This window comes from Quercus suber, unplaced genomic scaffold (genome assembly GCF_002906115.3).
Source record: "Quercus suber isolate HL8 unplaced genomic scaffold, Cork oak 2.0 scaffold_515, whole genome shotgun sequence".
Lineage (NCBI taxonomy): Eukaryota > Viridiplantae > Streptophyta > Magnoliopsida > Fagales > Fagaceae > Quercus > Quercus suber.
Genome location: NW_027069964.1, coordinates 423208 through 448525, shown reverse-complemented (window position 1 = coordinate 448525; position 25318 = coordinate 423208). Strand labels below are relative to the sequence as shown.

General features: G+C 35.4%; 2 protein-coding genes across 4 annotated transcripts; both read left to right on the top strand.

Annotated features, from left to right (window-relative positions):
• The first annotated feature begins 2473 nt into the window (after positions 1 to 2473).
• On the top strand, positions 2474 to 15947 carry LOC112032777 (uncharacterized). 3 transcript variants are annotated; one of them, XM_065763586.1, is made up of 15 exons: positions 2474 to 2724; positions 2922 to 2978; positions 6103 to 6472; positions 7428 to 7582; positions 8895 to 9134; positions 9804 to 9913; positions 10024 to 10101; positions 10182 to 10288; positions 10656 to 10750; positions 10840 to 10970; positions 11098 to 11201; positions 11284 to 11361; positions 11566 to 11644; positions 11839 to 12007; positions 12968 to 15947. In XM_065763586.1, the coding sequence occupies exons 3-15, from the start codon at positions 6117 to 6119 to the stop codon at positions 13060 to 13062; spliced, it is 1797 nt and encodes a 598-aa protein (XP_065619658.1). In that variant the 5' UTR covers positions 2474 to 2724; positions 2922 to 2978; positions 6103 to 6116; the 3' UTR covers positions 13063 to 15947. The 3 variants fall into 3 exon arrangements, with proteins under 3 accessions (XP_065619658.1, XP_065619657.1, XP_065619659.1); XM_065763585.1 differs by having other exon boundaries at positions 2890 to 2978; XM_065763587.1 differs by lacking the exon at positions 2922 to 2978.
• A 541-nt stretch (positions 15948 to 16488) lies between these two features.
• Positions 16489 to 17261, top strand: LOC112035387 (ABC transporter I family member 10). Its single transcript, XM_065763592.1, has 3 exons — positions 16489 to 16506; positions 16566 to 16688; positions 17052 to 17261. The coding sequence occupies exons 1-3, from the start codon at positions 16489 to 16491 to the stop codon at positions 17259 to 17261; spliced, it is 351 nt and encodes a 116-aa protein (XP_065619664.1).
• Positions 17262 to 25318: the final 8057 nt, after the last annotated feature.

Sequence of the window (25318 nt, the reverse complement as noted above, 5' to 3'; positions counted from 1 at the left end):
GAGGGATGAGAGGCTCATATGTTGTTGTTCTGGTCTGCTTAGGGCGTTGCTACCTTCAGGCCCCTCTCGATCTCTTCGCACAACGTTGGTACCTTCTTGGTCCTCCCTCTGATTGTTTGGTGCTGCATTTTTTTGGTGCAACTACTCTTCTAGGTCGCGGTTTTGTTTGGTGAGACGCTCCACAGTTGCGGTGAGAGTTTGGACCTGTCTCTCGAGAGCAATTGTGGGTGGTTCCTCTCCTTCGATGTCATTGGTGGTTGCCATTGAGCGAGTGAGCACCATGCAACTCTTTTGTCCGGGAAGCGTTAACACGGCTTATAAATTGCAAAGAATGAAACTTTCCCACAGACGGCGCCATCTGATGATGCCGAAAAATCACCAGTGAATCATGTGATACTCGCACATTCGGAACAACACCTGCACAGCAAGAAAAAAAAAAAAAAGACCTTCATAGAGAGCACCGGTGTGGTGCCGGCCAAGTACCCTTCGAAGATCAAGTTAGAAACTCTTATAATTCTAGAGTGCTAGAGAGGGCCAATTATGCGTACCTTAATTTGTGAGCATATTAAGGCTTTTATAATAGTCGAAAATTGACCTATTTTCCTTGGAGTCGAAGTCCTTTCCTTATAGGAATCCTCTTGAGAAGTCTTAAACGTGATGGACAAGTCTTTTCCTTATAAAGAAGATTTTCATTAATGCGCGCAGCTTCTAGAATCCTCTTTGCGCTAGGATTCTATTTACTTTAAGATTCTATGGTGTGCGCCGCAAGTATTCCCATCTAGGGTTTCTGTCTGACACATGGCCAATTGATCTGTCTAGGTTGTGTCCGTTCATGATGGATCCATCCTCAACAGGTCTTTCACACAATGGGCCCATCCTTCATCGGCCCATGGATGAGGAATCGCCCAGCCCACTTTACTGGGATCCGTCAACTTATATTTTTCCTCTTCACTAATAGACCAATTAACCAATTTTTATTTCTCTTTCTATAAAAATACATATCAAATTAATCTCTATAATTTAAAAAGTAACAAATTAAACTCTAAACCTCAAACATAGTTAGTTGAAGTTTAATATGTTATTTTTTTTAAATCTCGGGAATTAAATTGCTACTTTTTTTAAATTATAGGGTTTACTTTATTACTTTAAAAAAAAATTAAAGGTTTAATTTATTAGTTATAAAATTGCATAATTTAATTTGTTATGTCTCATAACTTATAGGGTTAAATTTTTTTTTTTTAAGAGAATCATTGGACTAGCTCAAATATTTTGAGAGGAGAACTCTTTTTTTTTTTTTTCTTTTTTTTTTTTAAATAAGGAGAACTCCAATTTTTATTACTTATATTTTTAAAATGCTCCATATTTCTTTTTCTTTTTTAAGGTGGGGGGTGGGACACAAAAATTATCTTATTAAACATTCTTATAAGACATATCTCTCATAATTTTGGAGGAGAACTCTTTTTTTTTTATAAGGAGAACTCCAATTTTTATAACTTATATTTTTAAAATGCTCCATATTTCTTTTTCTTTTTTAAGGTTGGGGGGTGGGACACAAAAATTATCTTATTAAACATTCTTATAAGACATATCTCTTATAATATGTGTAGTCAAGCTCATATGTTGTGAAAATTTCATGAGATATATTGTTCTTGAATACACATTTTTCAAGACTCTTGATATTAATTTGAAATGCTTAAGAATTGAGACTCTTCCTACAAAGCAAATAGACTTCCATTTATTAGATGTTCTAATTCAATTAGTCCATTAATTTTTACTCTTATTGCCAAATTAGTTCATAAAATTTAATTTTTTTCAAAATTTTCTCTTGTTTTTACACTGGCCATTCTATGCAAATCTATTAACAAACAACTATACACTTTTGTTTTTTTTTTTTTTTTTAAAAGTAAAAATTAACATACTAAATTGAATTTTTTTTTTAAATAGATTGAAATTCGGTTCAATTTAGGAGTATTGCACCATGCAATACCACTTAGGCACTTACAAAAGGCTGAGAAGCCTTTAGATCATTTTTTTTATATTATAAATATTTTTAATTTTTTTTTTTTACATTTTTAACTTTTTACTCACACATTTAAGTGTAATCACATGGTGTAATAGCTGATCCATTTTTTCCCCCCTGGAAACACCTGATCCAATTCCTTAAAAATCAATTGGTGGGACATGAACACAGTGGGCTCTGGTTTCATAACCTGTGCCCAAAAGGGCAAAAAGAAATCATAACAGTGGGTCACAAAAATTAGAGCAATATCACAAATAAAGAAAAAAAAAAAACCACACCATTGGAAACGACATAGATAACCCTCACTCTACTAAATGAAATTTTGACCACCAATGCTTAGTCCAAGGGTGTTATTGTCATTTCACATAAGTGCAGCCAAAGTTCTCAGTCTTTAATAATCTCATCCCAAATGCCACCATTTACAACTTTAATTCCTTTTAAAATCCCATTAATCAAAAAAAATTTATTTAATTATTTTTCTCAATTAATCTCTTGCCTAGGAAAATTATTTAAGTCCCCCCAATTTACACACCACCATTTTTCTCCTATGTTCACCAAAAAAAAAAAGGAACCAAAAGAACCAAAACAAAGAAGCCCCAAAATTTTATAAAAGGAAAGAGCGTTTCCTTTTTCAGACAATCAAGTGAAAACTCGAAATTATCAAAACCTCGTTCGTTGGTTCTTATCCGAACTCTCCATTTAAGGTAACTGCTTTAAGGTCTTGTTTGGACACAGAATCGAACTATTTTATTTAATTTTTATAAACCGATTGTTCAGGTTCTTCTGCATGTGTACCTTTTGATTTGAGATCTTTATGCGTTTTTTTTTTTTTTTGCTTTCAAAATGTACCCGTACATGTGTATTTATAGGTGCTTTTTTTTCGCATTATGGATTCGGCCAGCTTTACCGTTGTAGCAAAATCAGCTTCTCTTTCACTTTGTTGAAGCAAATCCACCAGGTTCTTCAAATTTGTTTTCTATGTTTTTGTTTTTTGTTTTATAGGTTTGTTAGTTTTGTGTTTATAGTTGAAAGTTTTGTGTTTGGAGTATGGAGATTTTTGTTTCAGTTCGTGTTGTTGATGCTATTATATAACTTACAGTGTCTTGATTTATACACATATGTCACATACCTTGGAAAATGTTATAATTAATTTGTGGGATTCATTTCTTTGTTTGTATTTCTATGTGGGTCGTGTAGTGTATGTACTAATTCATCTAATTTAATCTAAACCCATGATTTTGCTTTGAATGAGAAAAATAAGAAGGGAAATTTTGAGGAAAAGGATTGCCTTTAAACTATTGAAGAATTTGACTGTGGTAAATAAAAAACCTGCTATTTATATGGATTCGGGAGCTATGACAAAATTGGTACATTTATTATGGGTTGTGGTATTGGAAATATCTGAATGTCATATTTCTTGATCTTAGATTATGGAATTAGAGTTGTTTCATAGGGTTTATCATTGTCACCTTTGGCTTTTATAACGAAACAGATCAGTAGACTAATTGCTAACAATCTGTACTTATTATAAATAAATGGTAACAGCGTAGAATTAGAGTAATCAGGGTATTTAACATGGTATCGGGATAGAGGCCTTGACACATCCTCCCAATTATATTTAACACGTGTAAAAGTATTGAATAATGACTTTTTGATTATGGCACAGTCCTAGAATACTGGAAACATACAATGGAAGAGCCAAAAAAAGAAAAATCAGAAAGCAGAATAATTAGCATCTAAAGTTTAAACAATCTAAAAACTTTATGAGGCTTATCGAAGATTTGTAGGCCAGTGAAGAATGGAGGGCTAGGCATTCGGTGCTTGAGAAGGTTTAACTCTGCCTTATTAGCCAAATGGTTGTGGCGTTATGGTGCAGAGAATGATGCACTTTGGAGAAGGGTCATTGGGGTGAAGTATGGGAATGAGTGGGGTGGTTGGTGTACAAAATCCGTGTTTGGAGCATATGGTGTTTGTTTGTGGAAGTTCATTAGAAGAGGCTGGCTGAATTTTTCTAAGTTCCTTCGGTATGATGTGGGTGATGGTTTTCGTGTTAGGTTTTGGGATGATGTATGGTGTAGGGATCGTCCTCTTAAGGAGGTGTTTCCAGATTTATATAATATTTATTAGTAGGACTAGGGATGCTTCAGTCTCTGAGGTTATGTGCTTTGCTAATGGGAGAATCTATTGGGACCTTCAGTTTTGCCGCCTAGTGAATGATCAAGAGTCACAATCTTTGGATTCGTGTATGGTCTTGATCTACTCCACTATGGTGCAAGGTGTTGGTTCTGACAAACTTTGTTGGAAGTCGGCCAGCAGTAGGGGTTTCGTGGTGAGCATGTATTATCACTCCCTATCCCCCTCTACTGCCATTTCCTTCCCGTGGAAAATGATGTGGCAATCGAAGGTTCCTCTCCGGGCAGCTTTTTTCTCTTGGACTGCGGCCTTAGGCAAGATTCTAACTATTGATAACCTTTGGAAGAGGCACTTTGTTGTCCTTGAGTGGTGTTTTATGTGCAAAAGGTGTGGGGAATCTGTAGATCATCTCCTTCTTCACTGTCCTTTGGCTTATGATATGTGGAGTATGGTCTTTTGCTTGTTTGGTATTTGTTGGGTGATGCTGCAAAGGGTAGTGGACTTGTTGGATTGTTGGTCATGTAACTTCAGTCGTCATTGTAAGTTAGTTATATGGAGGATGGTGCCGCACTGTTTGATGTGGTGTATCTGGCGGGAATGGAATGCTAGAAGCTTTGAGGGTCACGAACGGTCCTTTCTTGAGTTGAAGTCTTTTTCTTTTTTTCTCTTCTCGAATGGTGTTTAGCTTTACCATCTTTTACTTGTTTTTCTCTTCCTGTTTTGTTTGATCATTGTAATTTGGTTTCTTGATGTTTTTGCCTGTCTAGTACATTTCCTATGTACAGGGCTGTGTTCTTTAATATATATTTTCCGTTACTTATCAAAAAAAGAAAAAAAGGATACCCCACTTGCCAAAATGCTCCTTCCAACGTGCCAATAGCTTAATCACTGATCTCAGCATAACCAAACTCTCTCCAAATAAACAAAATACAAGAGTCCACAATTCCCAAGCAATTATACAATGTAGAAAAAGATGATCCACTGACTCCCTGTTTGACTTAACATGTGACATCAGTCCTGTATTTATTATAGTCATTTTCTTAAATTATCTTTTGGTAAATTTCCCCAAAGTGACTAGCCAAATAAAAAAGTTACTCTTGGTAGCACTCAAGACTCTCCATATACTTCTCCATGTAAAAGAATTATCAACCTTGATCTCTTTGCCTTGTAAAACTCTTGACTTGAAACCCTTGACTCTTTGAAGGGGAACTACACTAACTTATCTTCTCCCTCCTAGAGAATTTTGATAGAATATAAGTCATCCATAAAATCTTCATAGATTCTTACTCACAATGAATACATCCATTTGACAATTCTGTATTGATACATATGGACTTCCTATATAAAAATTGTGGAGATTTTTTGTTGTGTAGCACTTCATGTTTCTCTTTCTAGGTACTTAGTCTTTATAAACCATGAAAGTTCAACTACCTTTGATTATCTTTTAAATATTACTTCTTTTTTTTTTTTAATTAATGATAACAATATTTTGGTAATATTATTTAAGGAAACCAATATGTTTGAAGTTGAAGAGTCTGTTTAGATACCGTTTATTTGCTGAAAATTGAAAACTTATTACTAAAAACACTATAGCAAAATAATTTTTAAAGGTGTGAATAGTGCCGTGGGACCCAAAAATGTATGGGTATGCGCGTTTTTGTGTTTTTGGCTGGGTCGTGAACAATGCCGTGGGACCTAGCCAAAAACAAAAATGCAAACGCTAAATCATTTGCACGCAAACGCACACAAAATATCATTTGAATTATATTTACTGCGGTTGGTTTTTTTTTTTTTTTTTGGGGGGGGGGGGGGGGGTTTGCTTACGCACACTCTCTTTTTTAAAGGGGTCTATTTGGCACATTTCAGGCTCTTTTGTTTTGTCTGCATATATCATTTGGATCCTTGAAAGTGATAAATAGTATTGAATCAGCACTTTTGGGTTTTTTCAGGTTGAATTCATTATATGGATATTAGGAAGTGCATATCTCCTACTGGTGCACCTTCTCTTACCATGGCGCCTTTGAAATTTTCAAATAGGCTGCATGAGAAGGCTCAACCTGAAAAAGAACAGGGAGCTACTGGTCAGGTTGTTGAGTCTGGAGTTGATATAGACCTTAGAGAAATTTACTTTTTGATTATGCATTTCCTGGCCTCTGGTCCATGCCAGAGGAGTTTTGAGCAATTCTGCAATGAACTTTTAGAATATCAACTTCTACCTAGAAGATATCATGCCTGGTTTTCAAGGAGTGGTGCACACAGCGGGGATGGCGATGATGATGGCATCTCTTTTCCGTTGAGCTACCATAATCTAGTGGAGAGGTATACATGCTTGTTATATTGTTCTACCGTATTCAAATTCTAAATTTATTCATGTTAACAATAAAGTAACAAGGGATTGGAAATTTTTGCTTATGGTTGTTTTCACTTTTCATTTTTATTTTCTAGTTCATATCCTATGTCCCTGTTTCCATTGAGTTCCATATGTTCTACTGTAAGTCATCTGTAATTTTCATTACTATAGGCTGATTGAAAGTTCTAATTTGAAAATTCCTCACTTAAAACCTAGTTTACTCAATGGAAGTCTACTGAATAAAGGGCAAATTATCGGAATTCTCTTTTTTTTTTTTTTGTTTCTGAAGATGACGCTGACCTATCAGTTATTTTTCCCATTTCCTTGTTTCTTTTCCCTAAATCACACTGCCTGGCCATGTTGTTGTTGTCAACGTTGCCCATTTGCCATTACTTCTTGTATAGCTTTTGCTTTCTTTTTCCATAATATATTTTTCCTCCAGAATTGGATTTGCCTCCTACAGAGTCATTGGATTGGGTGTTTAAAATTCATCTCCTAATTGACACAGTTATAATCTAGACAATTGGAGTATTAGATAGTCAAACTTTTTAAGAGCTGGTAATTGAACGAATACCAAAAAGAGTGGATGTGGATATTGTTAATGCCAAACTTGAGGGTATAGCCATGTATTTTAGAGCTCTGCCAGGCAGTTTTTCCTTTTTGGTCATATTTTTCTGTTTTCACAACCTCTGTAACCCTCTTGAATCTGGATTGAATCCCAGTTCTTGGTTGCAACCACCAAGAGACTTTATCTTGGAGCTATCTGTCTCTATTCTGTGCGAGGTTTCTTTGGCTGCACTAATTTATTGTTGCGTTATATATATATATATATAGCTTTTTAATTAATTTTTCTGATGCATCTCTCATATTACTTCCATATGCTGTATAGGATTTAATGTATTTGCCATTTTTGTAAACCTCTAGGTATCCTCACATTGAGAAGGATCACTTGGTAAAGCTTCTGAAGCAACTAATAGTGAGTGCGGCCCCTCCTTTGCTTGGCAAGGTTGGAGGAAACACTCCCAATGCAGCTGATGTTCCTACGTTACTGGGAACTGGTTCCTTTTCGCTTCTGGATTGTATGTGATATAATATAGTAATTTAGATGCTCTCATTGATTGTCTCCCCCCACCCCCCCCACACCAAATAGTTGTTAGAACTTTAAAACCATGGACAACGTGAATTTTTACATGAAAATTTAGGCTACATATGGTTTTGTTTCTATTAGATTTTGTTTCGTTGAGTTGAGTTGTTCTCACTAAAGAATTATAATAATTATTAAAGGCCTTGATGATTACTGCAGCATAACACCTATATTTGTCAACTCCTTGCCACATAAAGTTTCCTTTTTTGATTGACATTATGACCTGTCTTCACAATATGTTGTACTATCCTGTGTTGATCGTCCATTATAAACTCCAAATTTCTAGTATTATGCTATTATTCTATCAAATTTTCCATAAATAAAGAAAATTATGAAGACATTTAATTAATGCACAACAACTTCCGCAACTTGTTTCTGAAATAACGAGCCAGAAGTGGATTTACTTTGACATCACATTCTTGAACTTTTTAGGTAGCATCTTCAAAGTCCATCATCACCCTTTGCTTCTTTGAAGTGGCTCTCCTTACCCAACTGAATCCAAGTATCATAAACTTAAAGCCACACTGTTGTAGTATACATGTGTAAGAGCAGATTTTGGGCTTATCTTGTTTGCACTCTTATCTTTATATAAGCTGTTCATGGATTTAAAATTGGCCTCTTCATTTCTTTACTGGAATTTATTTCGTTGAAGCCTGTCTCTGCAAAGGGTTTTGGATAAATTTCTTGTTCACCACTACAAGCATAACTGTTTTTTTCTTCCCACCTCACTATCTTTGCTGAACTGATATACCCCAAGAAGAAAACTTTGCTGAATTGGTCATGAAGCCTACTTTAAAGTATTAACTGACTCCTCGTTCGCACCTTTATTCATGTTTCCCACTAAATTTGGTTTCCTCCTCTTTTTGTTTGGGATTTCTGTTTCAATTGGCGTTGATTCATTTGATGAGTAGGAGTGCCAATGAGCTCCAGCTCAAATGGCGCCTATGAGTAAGGTGAAGGGTGAGGTTGTGGGCTGAAGACCCACCGAGTAAGTTGGTAACTTACCAATAGAAAATAAAGAAGAATAAAAGTGGCATAAGTCAATTTATTGCAAGGTGGTTTAACTTGATTGGAAGCAAAATTTGAAAGTAGGATGTAGTGATCTTGTAAAATTCTTTTAGGTCTTTTTGATCCTGTCTAAGGAAGCATAGAAACTTATATTCACTATACAATACATTACATTATCTGTATACAAAAGATCTCATTATCTGTTTACTTATTCGAACTTTTCTTTCTGGCTTTTGCAGGTGGTAGGAATATGGAAACGAAGCAAGTTAAGCCTTTGCGAGCTTACCTACGATGGCCACACATGCAGGCTGATGAAGTTCGTGGGCTAAGTTTAAGGGAAATTGGAGGAGGATTCACCAAGCATCATCGTGCTCCATCTATTCGCTCTGCATGTTATGCAATTGCTAAACCATCAACCCTGGTGCAAAGGATGCAAAATAAGATGAAGCTAAGGGGGCATCGTAATGCTGTCTACTGTGGTATGGTTATCCCATTCTATGAGATCAAGTTACAACATGTCAGCAGGAAAAAAAGAAAAAAGAAAATCTCTGGAAAAATGATACAGTAACTGGGTCACTGATGATGTTGAGTATTTCCAAGCACTTGTGATTTTACTATTTCTGTTCTTGATTTTAATGATTGCAATATTTCCCCTCCCTGGGGAAGAAAAACCTATCCAACAAAATATTTGCATTTTTCTTTTATATATATATATATATATTTTTAATTTTGAGGTTTCTCAAAAAAAAAAAGAAAAAAAAAAGTGTTTCACAAATTGTACTTTTATCCAACAAAATATTTGCATTTTTCTTTTATATATATATATATATATTTATAATTTTGAGGTTTCTCAAAAAAAAAAAGAAAAAAAAAAGTGTTTCACAAATTGTACTTGTATTGTTTCTTTGGAAATTTTCTGAGATTGATGTACGAAACATATGCATTTTATTACTACTCTGCTGCTATTTGTTCAGCACCCCCAGAAACTTTTGGTAATACATGCATGTATGTATTATGTAACATATCTATTGTCCATCATAACATTTTCTGCAATATGAATCTGTGATTCTTATTGTCATAGTGCCAACTTTAGTACAACATTTAGTGGTGACAGAATTATTTTGAACAACTTTGCTTCTATCTTGTAGCCATTTTTGATAGGTCAGGACGATATGTAATCACTGGTTCTGATGATCGTCTTGTCAAGATTTGGTCAATGGATACAGCATTTTGCTTGGCTAGCTGTCGTGGACATGAAGTGAGTTAAGATTGTCCATATAATAAGTGGAGCTTATAATTTGATAATAAAGCCTGTTCTACTATTTTTCTATATTTTTTTAATTTTGTCTGCTCATTATATGATTAAAGGGTGACATTACTGACTTGGCTGTAAGTTCAAACAACGCTTTAGTGGCATCTGCTTCAAATGACTTTGTTATTCGAGTTGTAAGTATATCCTACCTAACATTTTAGTATGCTCCTTTCAAATTCCTGGACATTTGATTAGCTTTTTCTGGTATATTCAGTGGCGTTTGCCAGATGGAATGCCGATTTCAGTTTTGAGGGGGCATACTGGAGCTGTTACTGCTATTGTATTTAGTCCCAGGCCAAGTGCCATATACCAGCTTTTATCGTGAGCCCCATCTTCAGAGTTATCACTCCCTGTTGCTTCCCTTTAGTTGTGCTGTTGATCTGCTGTTATTGTTTGTGACCTAAAAATACTCTGATCAGTTCTGTTTCCTAGTTTCAAGTATTTTCATATTTTGTTCATTCTATGCACCTCCTGACACTTAGCAAGCTCTTTGGCTTTAACAGTGATGTAGTGGAATTCTTTTTGTTTTATTGATAGGTGATTTAGTTGAATTCTTTTCTTTTGTTATCATATCTGTGCTTGCAACATTTGTAGGTTTCTTTAAAATGGGACTGCACACATCCTGTGTCAGCACATTTTCCTTTTCAATAAAATTTTTACTTGTAAAAATAAAAATAAAAATTTGTAGGTCATCAGATGATGGGACTTGTCGAATCTGGGATGCTCGGTATTCCAACCTCAAGCCACGAGTATACATGCCAAAACCTTCAGACATTCTAAATGGTTAGATGATTGCTTCTACATTGTTGCTTATTAGTTAACTAATATTCCCGTGATATGCACTTACATAGGAACTGTGAAGTTTACTGCAGGGAAGAGCAATGGTCTGTCAAGCAATGGATCCTCCTCAAGTAATGGTCCACAGAGCCATCAGATACTTTGTTGTGCTTACAATGCCAATGGAACTGTTTTTGTTACTGGTAGCTCTGACACTTTTGCAAGGGTGCGTTCAAACATACACCCTTCAATTAAGTTCATATGATTCATCTGCCAAAATTTAGCTCACTTGTATTGGTTACTTTGGTTAGATATCTTGTTGGATTTGTTCATCAAGAACCATGTACTTGCAGGTTTGGAGTGCTTTTAAATGTACCCAAGAGGACCTGGATCAACCAGTACCTGAGTTGGATGTGTTGTCTGGCCATGAGAATGATGTCAATTATGTGCAATTCAGGTTAGTCCACCCCAGTTAGTGACTGACCTTACATTTGATTTTTACGATGTTTCATATTATCTGTGCTGCTTACTTTATGCAGTGGTTGCGCTGTTGCCTCAAAATCTTCGATGGCCGACTCTTTGAAGGAGGAGAATATTCCAAAGTTCAAAAATTCCTGGTCTGTGAATATACCTTCATTTTTTTAATCTTATTTCCCTTTCAAAATTTAAGTAGCCCGATATTGTCCCTTGGTCTTTATTTCATTTCAAAATTTAATTAATTAATGTTATCCATTAACATATATTGTGATGAGCTTTTTCACACCCCTGCTCTTGTTGTTAAATTTACTTAGCACCACTTCCTTGAATTGTGATGTTCTCAGGTTTTGTCATGACAACATAGTTACCTGTTCTCGTGATGGCAGTGCAATTATTTGGGTTCCAAGACCACGTAGATCCCATGTGAGCCTATTTATGGTTTACCATTATAGTTTCCAAAGTTTTGGTGCTGTTCAACTTCCTTGAAATTTTGTTCTTCCAGGGTTTTTTGCACTTTTATTTATTTATTTGTTTTTAATATTGTTAAATTTGATGTAATAAACTATAAAAATATGTAGCATGTGGAATTTGATTCCCTCTCTATATCATCATTATAGGGAAAAGTTGGACGTTGGACACGGGCATATCATCTAAAAGTTCCACCACCTCCATTGCCTCCACAACCTCCTCGAGGAGGTCCACGCCAGAGATTTCTTCCAACCCCCCGTGGTGTTAATATGATTGTATGGAGTCTGGATAACCGCTTTGTGCTTGCAGCTATCATGGGTAAAGTACAATTTTTTAATTTTATCATGGGTAAAGTAAATATATTGACTGGTACTTTACTGTAAAGAAAAATAAGATAAGATCCTCTTGTGTGTACCTGTCCTGGATCTTACCTCAATGAAGCCTTAAATCCAAAACGTGTAGATAATTTCAGGGGCAGTCATTTGCCATCTGGCTTTATCATCACTTGTTATTGTAAGCCATCATGTCTCTTCTTGTTTGGTCAACCATTGTTGTGCAGACTTTTAGTAAATGAGAGAGAGATGCACCAGGGCAAAAATATTATAGATGCAAGATATAAAAGGGGAATGAATGCTTCTTCTTTTTTTGCCATTTTTTCGTCTTTGAATTTTTAATGAACTCACCCCATTCGTTGACGCTATAAAATACTAACTGATATTCCTATCAAGGATTGGCTTCTCTGTTATCCTCATAGCAGCTTCAATTGAAGCAGATCACTCTCTTTTTATACTGCATTCGTTGGCCTCCCTTGCACGACTGAATGATTGTAGTTACTTTTTACTTTCTCTTGTTTCTATTTTGTTCCACCCATGGCATCTTTTAGTTAAAATATTTCTATTCTACCATTTCATAAATTTTAGCCTCATTCAGTTTTTGTGCATCCTAAAATTAAGCCACCCAGCATTTTGTACTAAGAATTTTAGATTGCCTGTTGGACATCTTATTAAATCTTCTTTATCTTGATAAGTACCCAGCAATTTGTTTATTCTTCCCCCTTGTTGGTTGTTGTGGGGTGTGGGTTGGATCCCCAGTTATTCATCTTGTTTTTTTATGGGCTACCTTTGCCCATTCTTGCTTAATTTTTTAATTGATAAGTATGCCCATTCTTGCTTTCTTTTGGATAGTCTATCAAGGATTTGCAAATTTTTTTAATTAGACAGAATCAGTTTTTATAACCTATTTTGGGTTATGACTTGTCTTTGGTACTTAACCATGCAGATTGCAGAATATGTGTTTGGAATGCTGTTGATGGTAGCTTAGTTCACTCTTTGACAGGTCACACTCAATCTGTAAGTGGTGTATTAATTTTTTGAACCTGCCATAGGTAGATTTTGATCAACATGATATCGATTATATGCACAGCTCTTTTAGATGTACGAACCAATTTTGGAGGTTATTTCTTACTTTTAACCCTATGAAAAATTCATCTTTAGCAAGCCCCCCCCAACACACACACACCTTCCTCTAGTAGAAAAAGACATTTGATCAAAATTGTTTTGGAGAAAACATTTATATCGGGTTATTCAATTCACCCTAACATATAACATATTATTGATATATATAGGTCTACATACAGTTTACTCTTTTGCCCCTAGTTTTGTACTCATATAACCACTCCCCTCAAGCTGGTGAGTATATATCATACAATCCTAGCCTGTTACATAATAAAGCCAAACGAGTCTTACATAAAGCTTTGGTAAACATATTAGCAATCTGGACTCCTGTAGAAATGTATGGAGTAGCAATTACACCATCTTCTACTTTCTCCTAAGTAATATGACAATCTACTTCAATGTGCTTGGTTTGCTCATGAAACACAGGATTGGAGGCAATGTAAATTGTTGCTTGATTATCACAATGCATAGTCATAGGCAGCTTCACAACAAATCTTAATTCCTCAAGTAAATGCTTAATCCACATAAGCTCACATGATGTGTGTGCCATGGCTCTATACTCAGCCTCTGCACTAGACCTAGCAACAACAGTGTTTCTTACTTCTCCAAGTAATCAAGTTTCCTCCCAGAAAAGCGCAATACCCAGTAGTGGATTTTCTATCTGACGGTGATCCAGCCCAATCAGCATTAGTGTAGGCTTCTACCCGTAGGTGACTGTTAGCTTTATACAAAAGACCACGGCCTGGATGTGCTTTAAGATACCTCACAATTCGAATAATTGTCTCCCAATGTGGAAGGCGAGGATCTTTCATATACTGGCTCAAAACACTAATTGCAAATGATATATCTGGGCGAGTAATTGTGAGATAATTCAGTTTACCAACCAGACGACGATATCTCTCAGGATCAGATAACAGCTCCCCCTGATCTTCATACAATTTGACATTAGGATCCATAGGAGTCTCCATTGGTTTAGATCCTAACAAGCTAGTTTCTTCCAAAATATCCAACACATACTTCCTTTGTGATAAACTGATTCCTTCTTTAGATCGTACTACCTCAATACCCAAGAAATAATGAAATTTACCCAGATCTTAGTTCGAAAGGAGTTTTGAAGGCATCTTTTCAAATCATCAATTCCCTACTTGTCATCACCAATGATTATAATATCATCAACATATACTATCAATAAAATCTTTCCTCTATCAAAGGTATGAGAAAACTTAGAGTGATTAGAGTGGCAATGTCACAATCCAAACTTTAACACTACTTCACTGAATTTACCAAACCAAGCTTTTGGAGATTGTTTAAGACCATAGATGGCCTTATGCAACCTACACACTTTTCGAAACTCCCCCTGAACAACAAACCCAGGAGGTAGCTTCGTATACACCTCTTCCTTCAAATCGCCATTCAAGAACTTTTAACATCTAACTAAAATAATGGCCAGCCCAAATTAGCAGCCAAGGAGATCAAAATCCAGACAGAAGAAATTTTAGCAACAGGTAAGCATGTCTCAGCATAGTCAACACCATATGTCTGGGTATACCCTTTGGCAACTAAGCGAGCCTTCAAACGCTCAATAGAACCATCAGGCAAATACTTCACAGTATGCACCCAACGACAGCCAACAGTAGTTTTCCCTAGAGGACGAGTAACTAAAGACCAAGTAGCATTTTTAGACAGGGCAAACATTTCTGCGTCCATAGCAGATTTCTAACCAGAGATGGACATAGCCTCCAGTATAGACTTAGGAACAGCAGTAGATGTGGTAAAGGCATGAAGAGATGAAGACAAGTGACCATAAGAGACAAACCGAGAGATAGGGTGAGAGGTACAAGAACTCTTACCTTTTCGCAAAGCAATTGGAAGAGAGGAAGGATCAAGAGGCGGATCACTAGGCGGGGAAGAAGTCTCTGTTGGAGGTTTCTACCGACGACTATATACTTGGAGTGGTTTCTAAGGAGATTCAGTAGGAGACACAAGTGGTAGGAGAGGAAGACAAGGAGGAGAACTATCACCAGTAACTGAAGGAGAGAAATAGGACTGAGATTCATCAAATGTGACATCAGCACTAATGAAACGATGAAGAAGAGTAGGTGAGTAACATTGGTATCCCTTTTGAGTACGAGAATACCCAAGAAAAACACATTTAATGGATCTAGGATCAAGTTTGTCACTCCCTGGACCTAAGATATGAACATAGCACATAGAGCCAAAGATCTTAGGAGGTAGATGAAACAAAGGTGCATCAGGAGAAGCACGATCTGACCACCTAGAACAATGGAAGGCATACGATTAATTAGGTGACAGACAGTGAGAACAGCATCACTCCAATATGATTTGGGAACACGCATATGAAACTTTAAGACATGAGTGACCTCTAACAAATGACGCATTTTGCGTTCAGCAACACCTTTTGTTGTGGAGTATGGAGGCATGAAGATTGGTGAATTATACCATGATCATCAAAAAATTTGAGACAAAGATGTATGAAAATATTCATGAGCATTATCCAACCGAAAAATACGAAAAGAAGCATTAAACTGAGTATTTATTTCCATATAAAATGATTTGAAAATGGAGTACAATTCAGACCATTATTTCATAAGATAAAGATAGGTGACTCTAGAATAATCATCAACAAAAATGACAAAATATAAATCCCAACTATGAGAGAGTGTTTATTGGACCCAAAATATCAGAATGAACTAAATGAAAAGGACTACTAACACAACTCTCACGCCTAGAGGCAAAAGGCACTCTATGGTGTTTACCCAACTGACATGCTTCACATTGTAAAGACTCAANAAAAAAAAAAAAAAAAAAAAAAGCCCAATCCGCCACTAAACATCAACCTAAGGCTGCCTGAACAGATAAGCAAAGAACGTATTGAAGAAGTGAAGAAAATCAGACCATAGTTGAAACCCTTAATTGAAAAACTCTGGCGGCAGCGCTAGGGTGTAGGGGCGGCGGCGCGAGGACCGGTGAGTAAGCTAGAATGGTTGCCAAAGGAGGGCGAGTAAAACTCTGCCTCTCTCGCGATCAGGCGACATCAATCTGGTGTCGCGAGACCAGAGAGAGGGTCACCGGCACTGGACAACTCCTTCAGCCACTAAATTGAGATCGTCAGAGTCTTTATTAGGGTCGTCAGAGCTAGCAAGTAAAGATATGGTTGCCGGTGAGTGGTGGTCAGAGGGTTAATGGCAGCGGTGGGTTGGTGGCTCTGATACCATGTTGTTTATTGTGAAAGTGTTTAGGGTTTGATAAGTCAACCCTATCACATAAAATATTATTTATATATAAAGTATATGATATTACTGTTTTGCCCCTATTACTCATAACATGCATCAATATCTTTTGGTTAGTTGAAGTATTTGCTAGAAGTTTGACATCTAATTGGGCTTTTGTTGCATTTTTAGAGGTCTGTTCAAACGCTCAGTGGTGGTCAGAAGCAGAGGGTTGCAATTGCTGGTGCTTTAGCTGAAGCTTGCAAAGTGCTGTTATTGGATGAGCTCACAACATTTTTAGATGAAAATGATCAGGTATTTTATTTTTTAGAAACGAGATGGAATATTTTTAATCCTTTGTGCTGTCGTATATGTTGTATGCATTCAAATAAAAAGATTTGACGACAGGATTCATTTAACAATCACCTATTTTAACATTATGAATTACCTTTTTTTCCCATTACTGCCCAGTAGTTGTTTACTTTTTATTTGTAGCATATATGAACCCTTCCTAGAAGGGCATTATCCATTTTGAGATAGCATTATCCTCTTGCGTTGTAATATGATTATTAATCGTTTTACTACAATCTTTGGAAGATGTTCAATTCCTTGTATGATTAGGATTTTCTGAAGATGGTTCTTTTCTTCTTCTTCTTTTTCCCCCACTTTCTAAATCAGATTGGGGTGATTAAAGCAGTAAGAAATTCTTTGGATAGTTCTGAAGAAGTTACAGCATTGTGGGTGACCCATCGTTTGGAAGAACTCGAGTATGCCGATGGTGCTGTTTACATGGAAAATGGGGAAGTTGTCATGCAAGGTGATGCAGCAAGTATACTGGATTTTATTAGAGTTAGGCAATCTGCTTACATCAAACAAATCAATTCTTGAACAAAATCTGCCTTCTGTTTGTTAGAGCTAGCGAATCTGACCCATTTATTCTGCAATGGCAAGCTTGTTCTTGCTTCCCTTTGATATATCTTTGTAAAATAATGGGCCAAATGGTGATGCTCATTGGCTTGGAAGTTTGGAAAAGCAGGTCTTGAGTGCATTCAAAACTGCCTACACTGGCCATTTATTTTATATTACATACATGTTTATTGAAATTGAAAAATATATTTAGATAATCTTATGGATAATTGCAAGTAATGCTTAAAATATAGGTTGTCATTACCACCAATCCCTGCAGTATTATTTAACAAACATAGTTTAGTAGATCCAGTTCGAGTAGCCTCTTGTAGGATCCAATGACCAATCACAGCTTCTTCCTGTATGCATTTAAAAGATAAACAATCTAGAGGCATTTATGAGCCAGCTTTTGAATGAACTTTCAGGACCATCTCTTGATTCCTTTCCTCTCTTGTTTTTATAAACAACTAAAGATTTCTCTTGTTTTAATAAACTATTACTAAAGATGTTGGACATAATGAATTGGGAAACAGATAAGATAACCAAAGAGAATCTAAAACCAAAGAGAATATTTTTATATTGAATAGTCACACATCTAATCCACCACAACCTCCTGTAGTATTGTATTGAAATTGATATTTTGTACCATCCACTACACTACACGGTTTTTTTAGTTAGTCAATGTTGGACTGCGTTTCTGATATTTTAGTTGAAGACTAACTAAAAATTTGTTTGGTGAGCAACCAAATGCAGGGACTTGCCAAATTAGTCCACATTTTCATGCCTCTACATTTAGTGGATTCTGGCCAAGTTATTCTTAATTTGGTTCTGGCTTCCTGGAAGTGTCACTGTCACATATATACTCCCTAGCTGAAGATTGTTTTCAAAAGCACCGACTTTGCAAGACCAACCAATTAGGAAGAATAACTTGTGCTTATATGACTACAACCTTGAACCTGACCATTTTACGTTTATTAATTGTACTTTCAAAGAGTATGGTGATTCAGATCCAAGCACATGCCAGAAAGGTGGAATTTCAAGATCTTGAAATTCTGACAAGCTCTATGTGAGTTATTTGAGTTATTTCATGGGCGCTTAATTTACCTTCAATTCTAGAATATTTAGGTCATATACAAAATGAAAATTTCTTTTTATTGGCAACAATAAAATTCAGCCAAAATTTTAAGCAAAATATCTTCAAAATTTGATAAAATTTCTAGAATTCTAAATGTAAAATAAAAATTTAAGATATACTAATACTACTAAATATTCTTTCGGGTTTGAGTTTCCGATTACAGGAATTTCTTTTAGGTGATTGCAAAGTTGGCTGTTGATTAAAGATGATAAACTATTTTATTTCAGACCATGAAAAATAGACCGCAGGATCATAGTTTAAACGCAACCTGTGATTCCACTTGAAAAACTTAAACCATATTAGTGGATGGACAAAGTTTAGTTACAAAATTGGTTGTAGCTTATAACTACAACTTTACTCAACTATGTGAAGGCTAGATACTGGAGTTGGCGAGTTGGCCAATGAAAGCCATTTATTTTTAAAGGCAAAAATGGGCCGGACAAAAATTTTGGGCAACAATTAGCTAGAGAATAAAAGCTTTTTGAGGGTGAAAATTTTGGGTGCAAAACCTCCTCCATGACTTTGAGGTGCTACTAGTGCCCCTTGCCCACTTGGTAGCACGCTTGGGCTAGGCTTATGCAAAAAGTCCAAAAAAAACCGACCCATACCTTCCAAACCACACTTCCTCAATCCCCCAATATGTTACATTGTCTTAAGCCATGCTTAAAATAATAAAATACATGAATTGGGCTTGTGAAAAATAATGTGTCATGAAAATGGGTATCAATAATTGTTAAAATAACAGTATGTTGGAAATCACAAGTAGTAATGAGGCAACACATATTCTCAAAGAGGAATCCATTATATTTCTTGAGATATAAACATTCCCTTGGGATAATATAGTTAATCCTTCAATTAGGAGATATAATTGCATAAAGAAACAAAGAATGTCATAATTTCTAGAAAAATCAATATTTTATTTTGAAATAAAACTTACAATAAAATCATACAGTGGAAAACTATGTATATGTACATTACAATACAGATTAAAACGAAAAAGAATATTTATATTATTGATATATAATTGACACTTCTAGATTTTTTCAATGGATATATTCAAGGTAGAATCCACCATTCTCTGATGTTATAGCTATTGATTTGTTTTAATAAAAAAAAAAAAATATATATATATATATTGTAAGGTTGAATTTATTCAATCATGTGTTGGCTTTATTCCATGCCAAATTTGCTTGTAATTTAGCAATTAGATACCCTGTATTTAGGTGGGATTTATGTAAGGGTTGTGTGTGAGAGAATGTGAAGAAAACTCAAGATGTGTGCACTTAAAAAGAGCCTCACGACTGGATCTCACGACTGGCAAGTCGCCAAAGGTGGCACATGTGTGAAGTATGTAGGAAAGCTGAAGGATCACGACAGCTGGAAAACTACAAGACAAAACTTCCAGTCTGGCCAGGCAGTTAGCTTATGACTCATTCTAGTCGCAAGGTTGAGTCGCCAGAATGCCCTGTTTGGTTGAAACATGACTTTTCGTATTCTTTATACACACTACTATAAATACCCTTATATCCACGAAATGTAGAGAACTTCCAAAGAGAATTTTATGAGGGAAACCCTAGAGAAAAATAAGATTGACTCATCCACAATCTTTATCATCATTTGATTCTCCAAATTCCTCTACTCTCACCCTCTCCATTGACATATCCTTAAGAGGTACATTTGCCAAATCCTTATCTCACCATACACATATCAATGAGAAGGTGTTATGGTGTTTGGGAAGCAGTTTAGAGAGGACCAATTCATTTGGTTGATGCAATGAGCTTATTGCGGGATCCGGTAAGCTAGAGAAGACAAGATTCGAAGTAACCCTTTTGGAGCAAGAAGCTTAGAGGGCTTAGGTGCACTGGGTAGATTAGGCTTGGAAGGTCTTCTACAATTCATGTATCCCAACTTCATTCTCTAGTGGATTATTGACTGCTTGGAGGGCGGCAGAGAGGTTTTTCACCGAGTAATTCGGTTTCCTCTTCGATAATACATCGTCGTGTTATCTTTGTGTTTGCATCTCTCTTTCCTTTCTCTTTACCTTTTAATTGCTGCTGTGTTTGTAGTTAATTATTGTTTAGAGTGTGTTACCAATTTGGATATGGCTTGTATTTCATATTCCACACATATATTGTTTGATTATAAGCTTATGTTGGTAATTTGTATTTAGGGGTCTAGAGCCTTTTGGAGGTTTTTTCTTAAACTAAAACTTTTCATTTTAAGAAATAAGGTTATGGCCTTAGAAGTTGCATTTTTCTTTTTATAAAGGAAAACATTCACCCCCCACCCCCCCCAAAAAAAAAAAAAAAAAAAAAAAAAACAACAACAACAACAACAACTAAAAACCAATAGCTATCAAATTTTAGTAATATTTAATCAAAATATTCATTCGAGTTGTGTATACAATACCAAATATATTTGATTTTTGATTGATGTCATAATATTTTCCCACAAAAACTTTTACGCACAATTACTTGTCACATCTTTCTTTTACGAATAGTGGAATAGATAGTGTTGTATAAAACAAATTACATTTCTAAGAGATATCTATTATTATATTAATAACTATGTTAATATATTGTTAATTTCACTCTTTGACACCACCTCGCACCCTAAGTATGATGGTCATTTCACAAGTATAAGTGTCTGTTGGGTGTGGAGGATAAAGGCCGAGGTTCAAGTCTTTAGGAAAGAGTTTCACACACATATACTTAGATTATACTAAAGTAAAATTCAATCCCACATTAAAAAAAAAAAAAAATTCTTTGAAAAAAATAAAATATATTATGATACAAATAAAATTATAATAAATGACGATTAAAAACTAATATAATAATTTAATTTCATAGTTATAAATAAGTAAAAGAGAGCTAATCGTTTTTTGAATTTTACTTGATTTCATAATATTATACAACAAAAACTTTTCTTGTCTTTCAATTTTGCACTTGTTACAGGCCTTGCTAATTAGTTTTCATTTATTTAGTAGAGTGTGGGCACAAGCGCAAGTGATGACATTTTCTGGGTCCCCCTCCCCCCCCCCCCCCTCCACCAAAAAAAAACTGTGGGATTATGCCTTGGCCTAGGGTGGATCATGATGGAGGTTGTAAATGGAGTCGTCACCTAGATTAGGTCTAGAAACCATAAATATAACACCCTTGTGGAATGACTGATCTTTACCAAAGCATGTGTCCGGAGTTTAGGTATAGGGATTGGAAAGTGTTAGGCACCCAACCTCACTCGACCCATGGGTCAGCCTCCATTCATTGTGTTCCAAGTCTTAATCTCATTAAAGGGTTTTTTAACATGTTATTCTAAACTCACACACACTATAACAGGCATCTAAAGCAATCAACATGGCATATCATTCCCAAGCCTAATTTTCATCTATCATGGTGTTAAACCAAAACAAAAAGGGCAACAGCATCATAAGGCAGATTCAACAAGCATGTTCAAGCATTCAAGCATCAAACCAGAAACTCATGGTATTCAACTAAAAATATTAAACAACTCATGCTTAAACACTCAAATGCATGTTCATGTGGTTTATGCATAACTTACCTCACAGCATTATAGCACTATGCATCAATGCATGTTCATATTCATTGCATGTTCATGGTATTCAACCAACAAAACCCTAATAAAAAATCTAAACAAATAACAAAACAAAACATGTTAAAGCATTGAACTAGACTCAAAAAACATGAAAACAAGCTAAACAGAAACTAAACATGTGAAAAAAACAAGTTCAAACCGAGAAGAAGTGAATCTGGGTTTTTGGGCCTAAGTGTATGTGCGCTTACATAGGGTATTCCTACACATCCAAGTTATATGCATACGAATGCATGAAGTATGCGCACACATAGATGCCCAGAAACTCAAACCTAGTAATCAAAATAGAAAACTAAGTAAAAACAAGAATCTAGCAGCCTATCATGCTTCAAATACAAACACAACACAACCTAAACAAACACAACATATCAAAGCAATAAAATATATAAATAAACAACAAAAAAAGAAAGTGAAGAGTCAAACTTTGAACCTTTACCTCAACACAAGAACTCTCTAGAGCTTGATTTGATCGTTCCCTTCAATCAATCTAATCAACAACAAAACTAGAAGGTTTAGTAAGCTTTAGAACTCAGAGGCCAAGTCCAAAATAGGTCCCAACCAAGTAAAACTTGACTTGAGGAAGTTTTGTGAAAAAAAATACCTCTTTGATTCATTATTTCCTCATGAATCTTGTTTATTTCTCATCTCTAAAAAGTGCATTTTATGGCTTTTTATAGTGGTAAAATAGGGGTGTGGGATGGATCCCAGATGATGTGGAATTCACTCTACACAAATTTATGTGCAAAAAAGCTTTCCTTTTAAAGTTTCTAGAACCGTGGATGTGTGCATATATTGGTATGCATGCACCTACCCTAAGTATGCATACACATGTTTTAAGTGTGCGTGTGCATACAAATGTATACGTACGCACACTTAGGGTTTCCTTTAACCTTTCTTTGCAAAAATAGTTGTAATTTCCATATATAATCTTCAAGTCAAGATTTTACGAGATTGGGCCTAAATCAACCTTGGACCTCAAAGGAATGTCATCATTGAGGAGGGGGCCTGAGTTATAAGGGTTACAAAAATAATGAGGTGGCCACATAGAGTATAAAATTTATTTTTGAGAATAAAAGATTGTGTAATGAAAAAACTAAATCAGTGTTTGAATTTGTGCACTAAAAATCATGTTGTTCAACATTATCTAAAAAAGAAAAAAAACAATTTTATTATTTGAGATTACTGTAACATGAATATTTGGACATTATCCTATAGTACATGAGATGCATAATATTTGAATTCGAAAAAGGGATATGATGTGTGTGCCAAATATCAAAATAAAAAATTCTTTCTCAACTAAAAAACCTTCTTTATCAAAAAAAAAAAAAAAAAAAAAAATCTTAATTCATAGTCAGTGATGAATTTGGGCAATTCGCTTGTAAACACTATAACATATCAATTAAAATTTTTGTTCTTGATGTGTAGGTTCAATGTATAAGACACATAGGACTTGATCACTGTTTATTATATTAAGAATTTTTATATGAATAATAAAACTCACGACTTTTGTTTTCATAGAATCTCAATCCTGAGCGGGTTGTAATCACAATCACAAAATGTTGTTTCCTTTGACATATCAAGCGTAAGATCTCATTAATTTTCAAAATAACAGTATATTTGAAATCACAAGTAGTGATGAGGGAACACATATTCTGAAAGAGAAATCCATAGTATATTTCTTGAGATATAAGCATTCCCTTCAAATAATATAGTTAATCCTTCAAGTACCAAATAATGTCATAATATCAAAAAAAAAAAAAAAAAATTATTTGAGGGAAGACTTACAATAAAATTATACAATGAAAAACTATAAATATGGTAATTATAATAAAAATAAAAATGAAATAAATATTTATATTATTGATATATAATTGACACTTCTTAATACTATCAACAGATATATTCAAGTTCGAATCGACCATCCTTAGATGTTATAGCAACTGACTCTTTTGATAAACAAATACACACACACACAAACAAACATATTTATGCACACACACACAACTTATTTGCTAAAATATCTATTCACTTTGGGAAAAAATAATTTAGCTACCGATATAATTATCATATTCTAAAGCCTTCAGGAGCTTATTTCTTAAACTAAAACTTTTCAATTTAAGAGAGAAGGTCAAGGCCTTAGAAAAAAGAAAAAACAAAGAATAACAACAAAAAAACCAATAAATATAAATTTTAGTAATGTGGGGCCTAAAAGTCTGGTAGCCTCGGCCCATTTTACATCCGGCCCAAGGCCCATGCCGAGGAGGGAGAATCGCCCGAGGACGTTGTATAAAGGCCTGAGCTGTAAGGACCCCCACCGAGGATGACCCCGTCCTCGATGGATCGAGACCAACACCAAGTGGGGGAACAAGCCCAGGACAGGTTGTCACCTCCACAATAAATGCGCTCACCTAACCCTCTGACCGCACTAATGGAGATGTGACTCCTGGACAGGGCAACCTTGGCCATTGCAAATCACATGAGTACTGATAATGCAACTGATGGGACGGACGGTCAGAAAGAAAGCGCGTGGATGATCAACAGGTGGAAGAAAGAGATGGTGAGAAGAGGACTATATAAAGGGAACCAACAGAACAGTTAAAAAGGAGGGAGGGGGAAAAAGAGAAAAGGAAGGGACCTCTATTAAGCTCCTTGGATCGGTGCCGAGGAGAGACCTTGAGGAGTAACTTTGGCGCGCCAACCTTCAACAAGTGTGAATCCTGTTTTGGGCGTTGTCCATTTGTTAGGGCCTAGTTCTTGAACTCACTCTCTAAAAATGTATTGTTTGGGCTTATTGGATCATTTTCCTTTTGATTTTCGAGGACCTTTCCAAATTGAGTCCTTACAAGTAATATTTAATCAAAAGATTTATTTGAGTTGTGTATATAATACCAAAGATATTTGATTTTTGATTGATGTAATAATATTTTCCCATAAAAACTTGTATGCATATTTTATATATCATTATACTTATATATATATATATATATACACACATATATTCTAATTCACTTTTCCATCGCCATCTGCACTTGCTTGGTTTCTCTTTTCACAGTTGCTTTTTCGTTTGATCTCTTGAGGCAGTCAACTTGCTTTTCTGTTTGATTTTGACAAAAGTTGAAGAGCTATTTACTCTTTGTGGCCAACGTATAATCACGTCATGTTCTTTTGTTTTAAGGTGAGGTGATTTTTACTTTTTATTTCATGGGCATGTTAATTCCATGACCATGAGCATATTGGCCGGCAAATGGGCTGGGCATATATAGGGACTGGATTCTTTGCAAATTATTTTCGAACA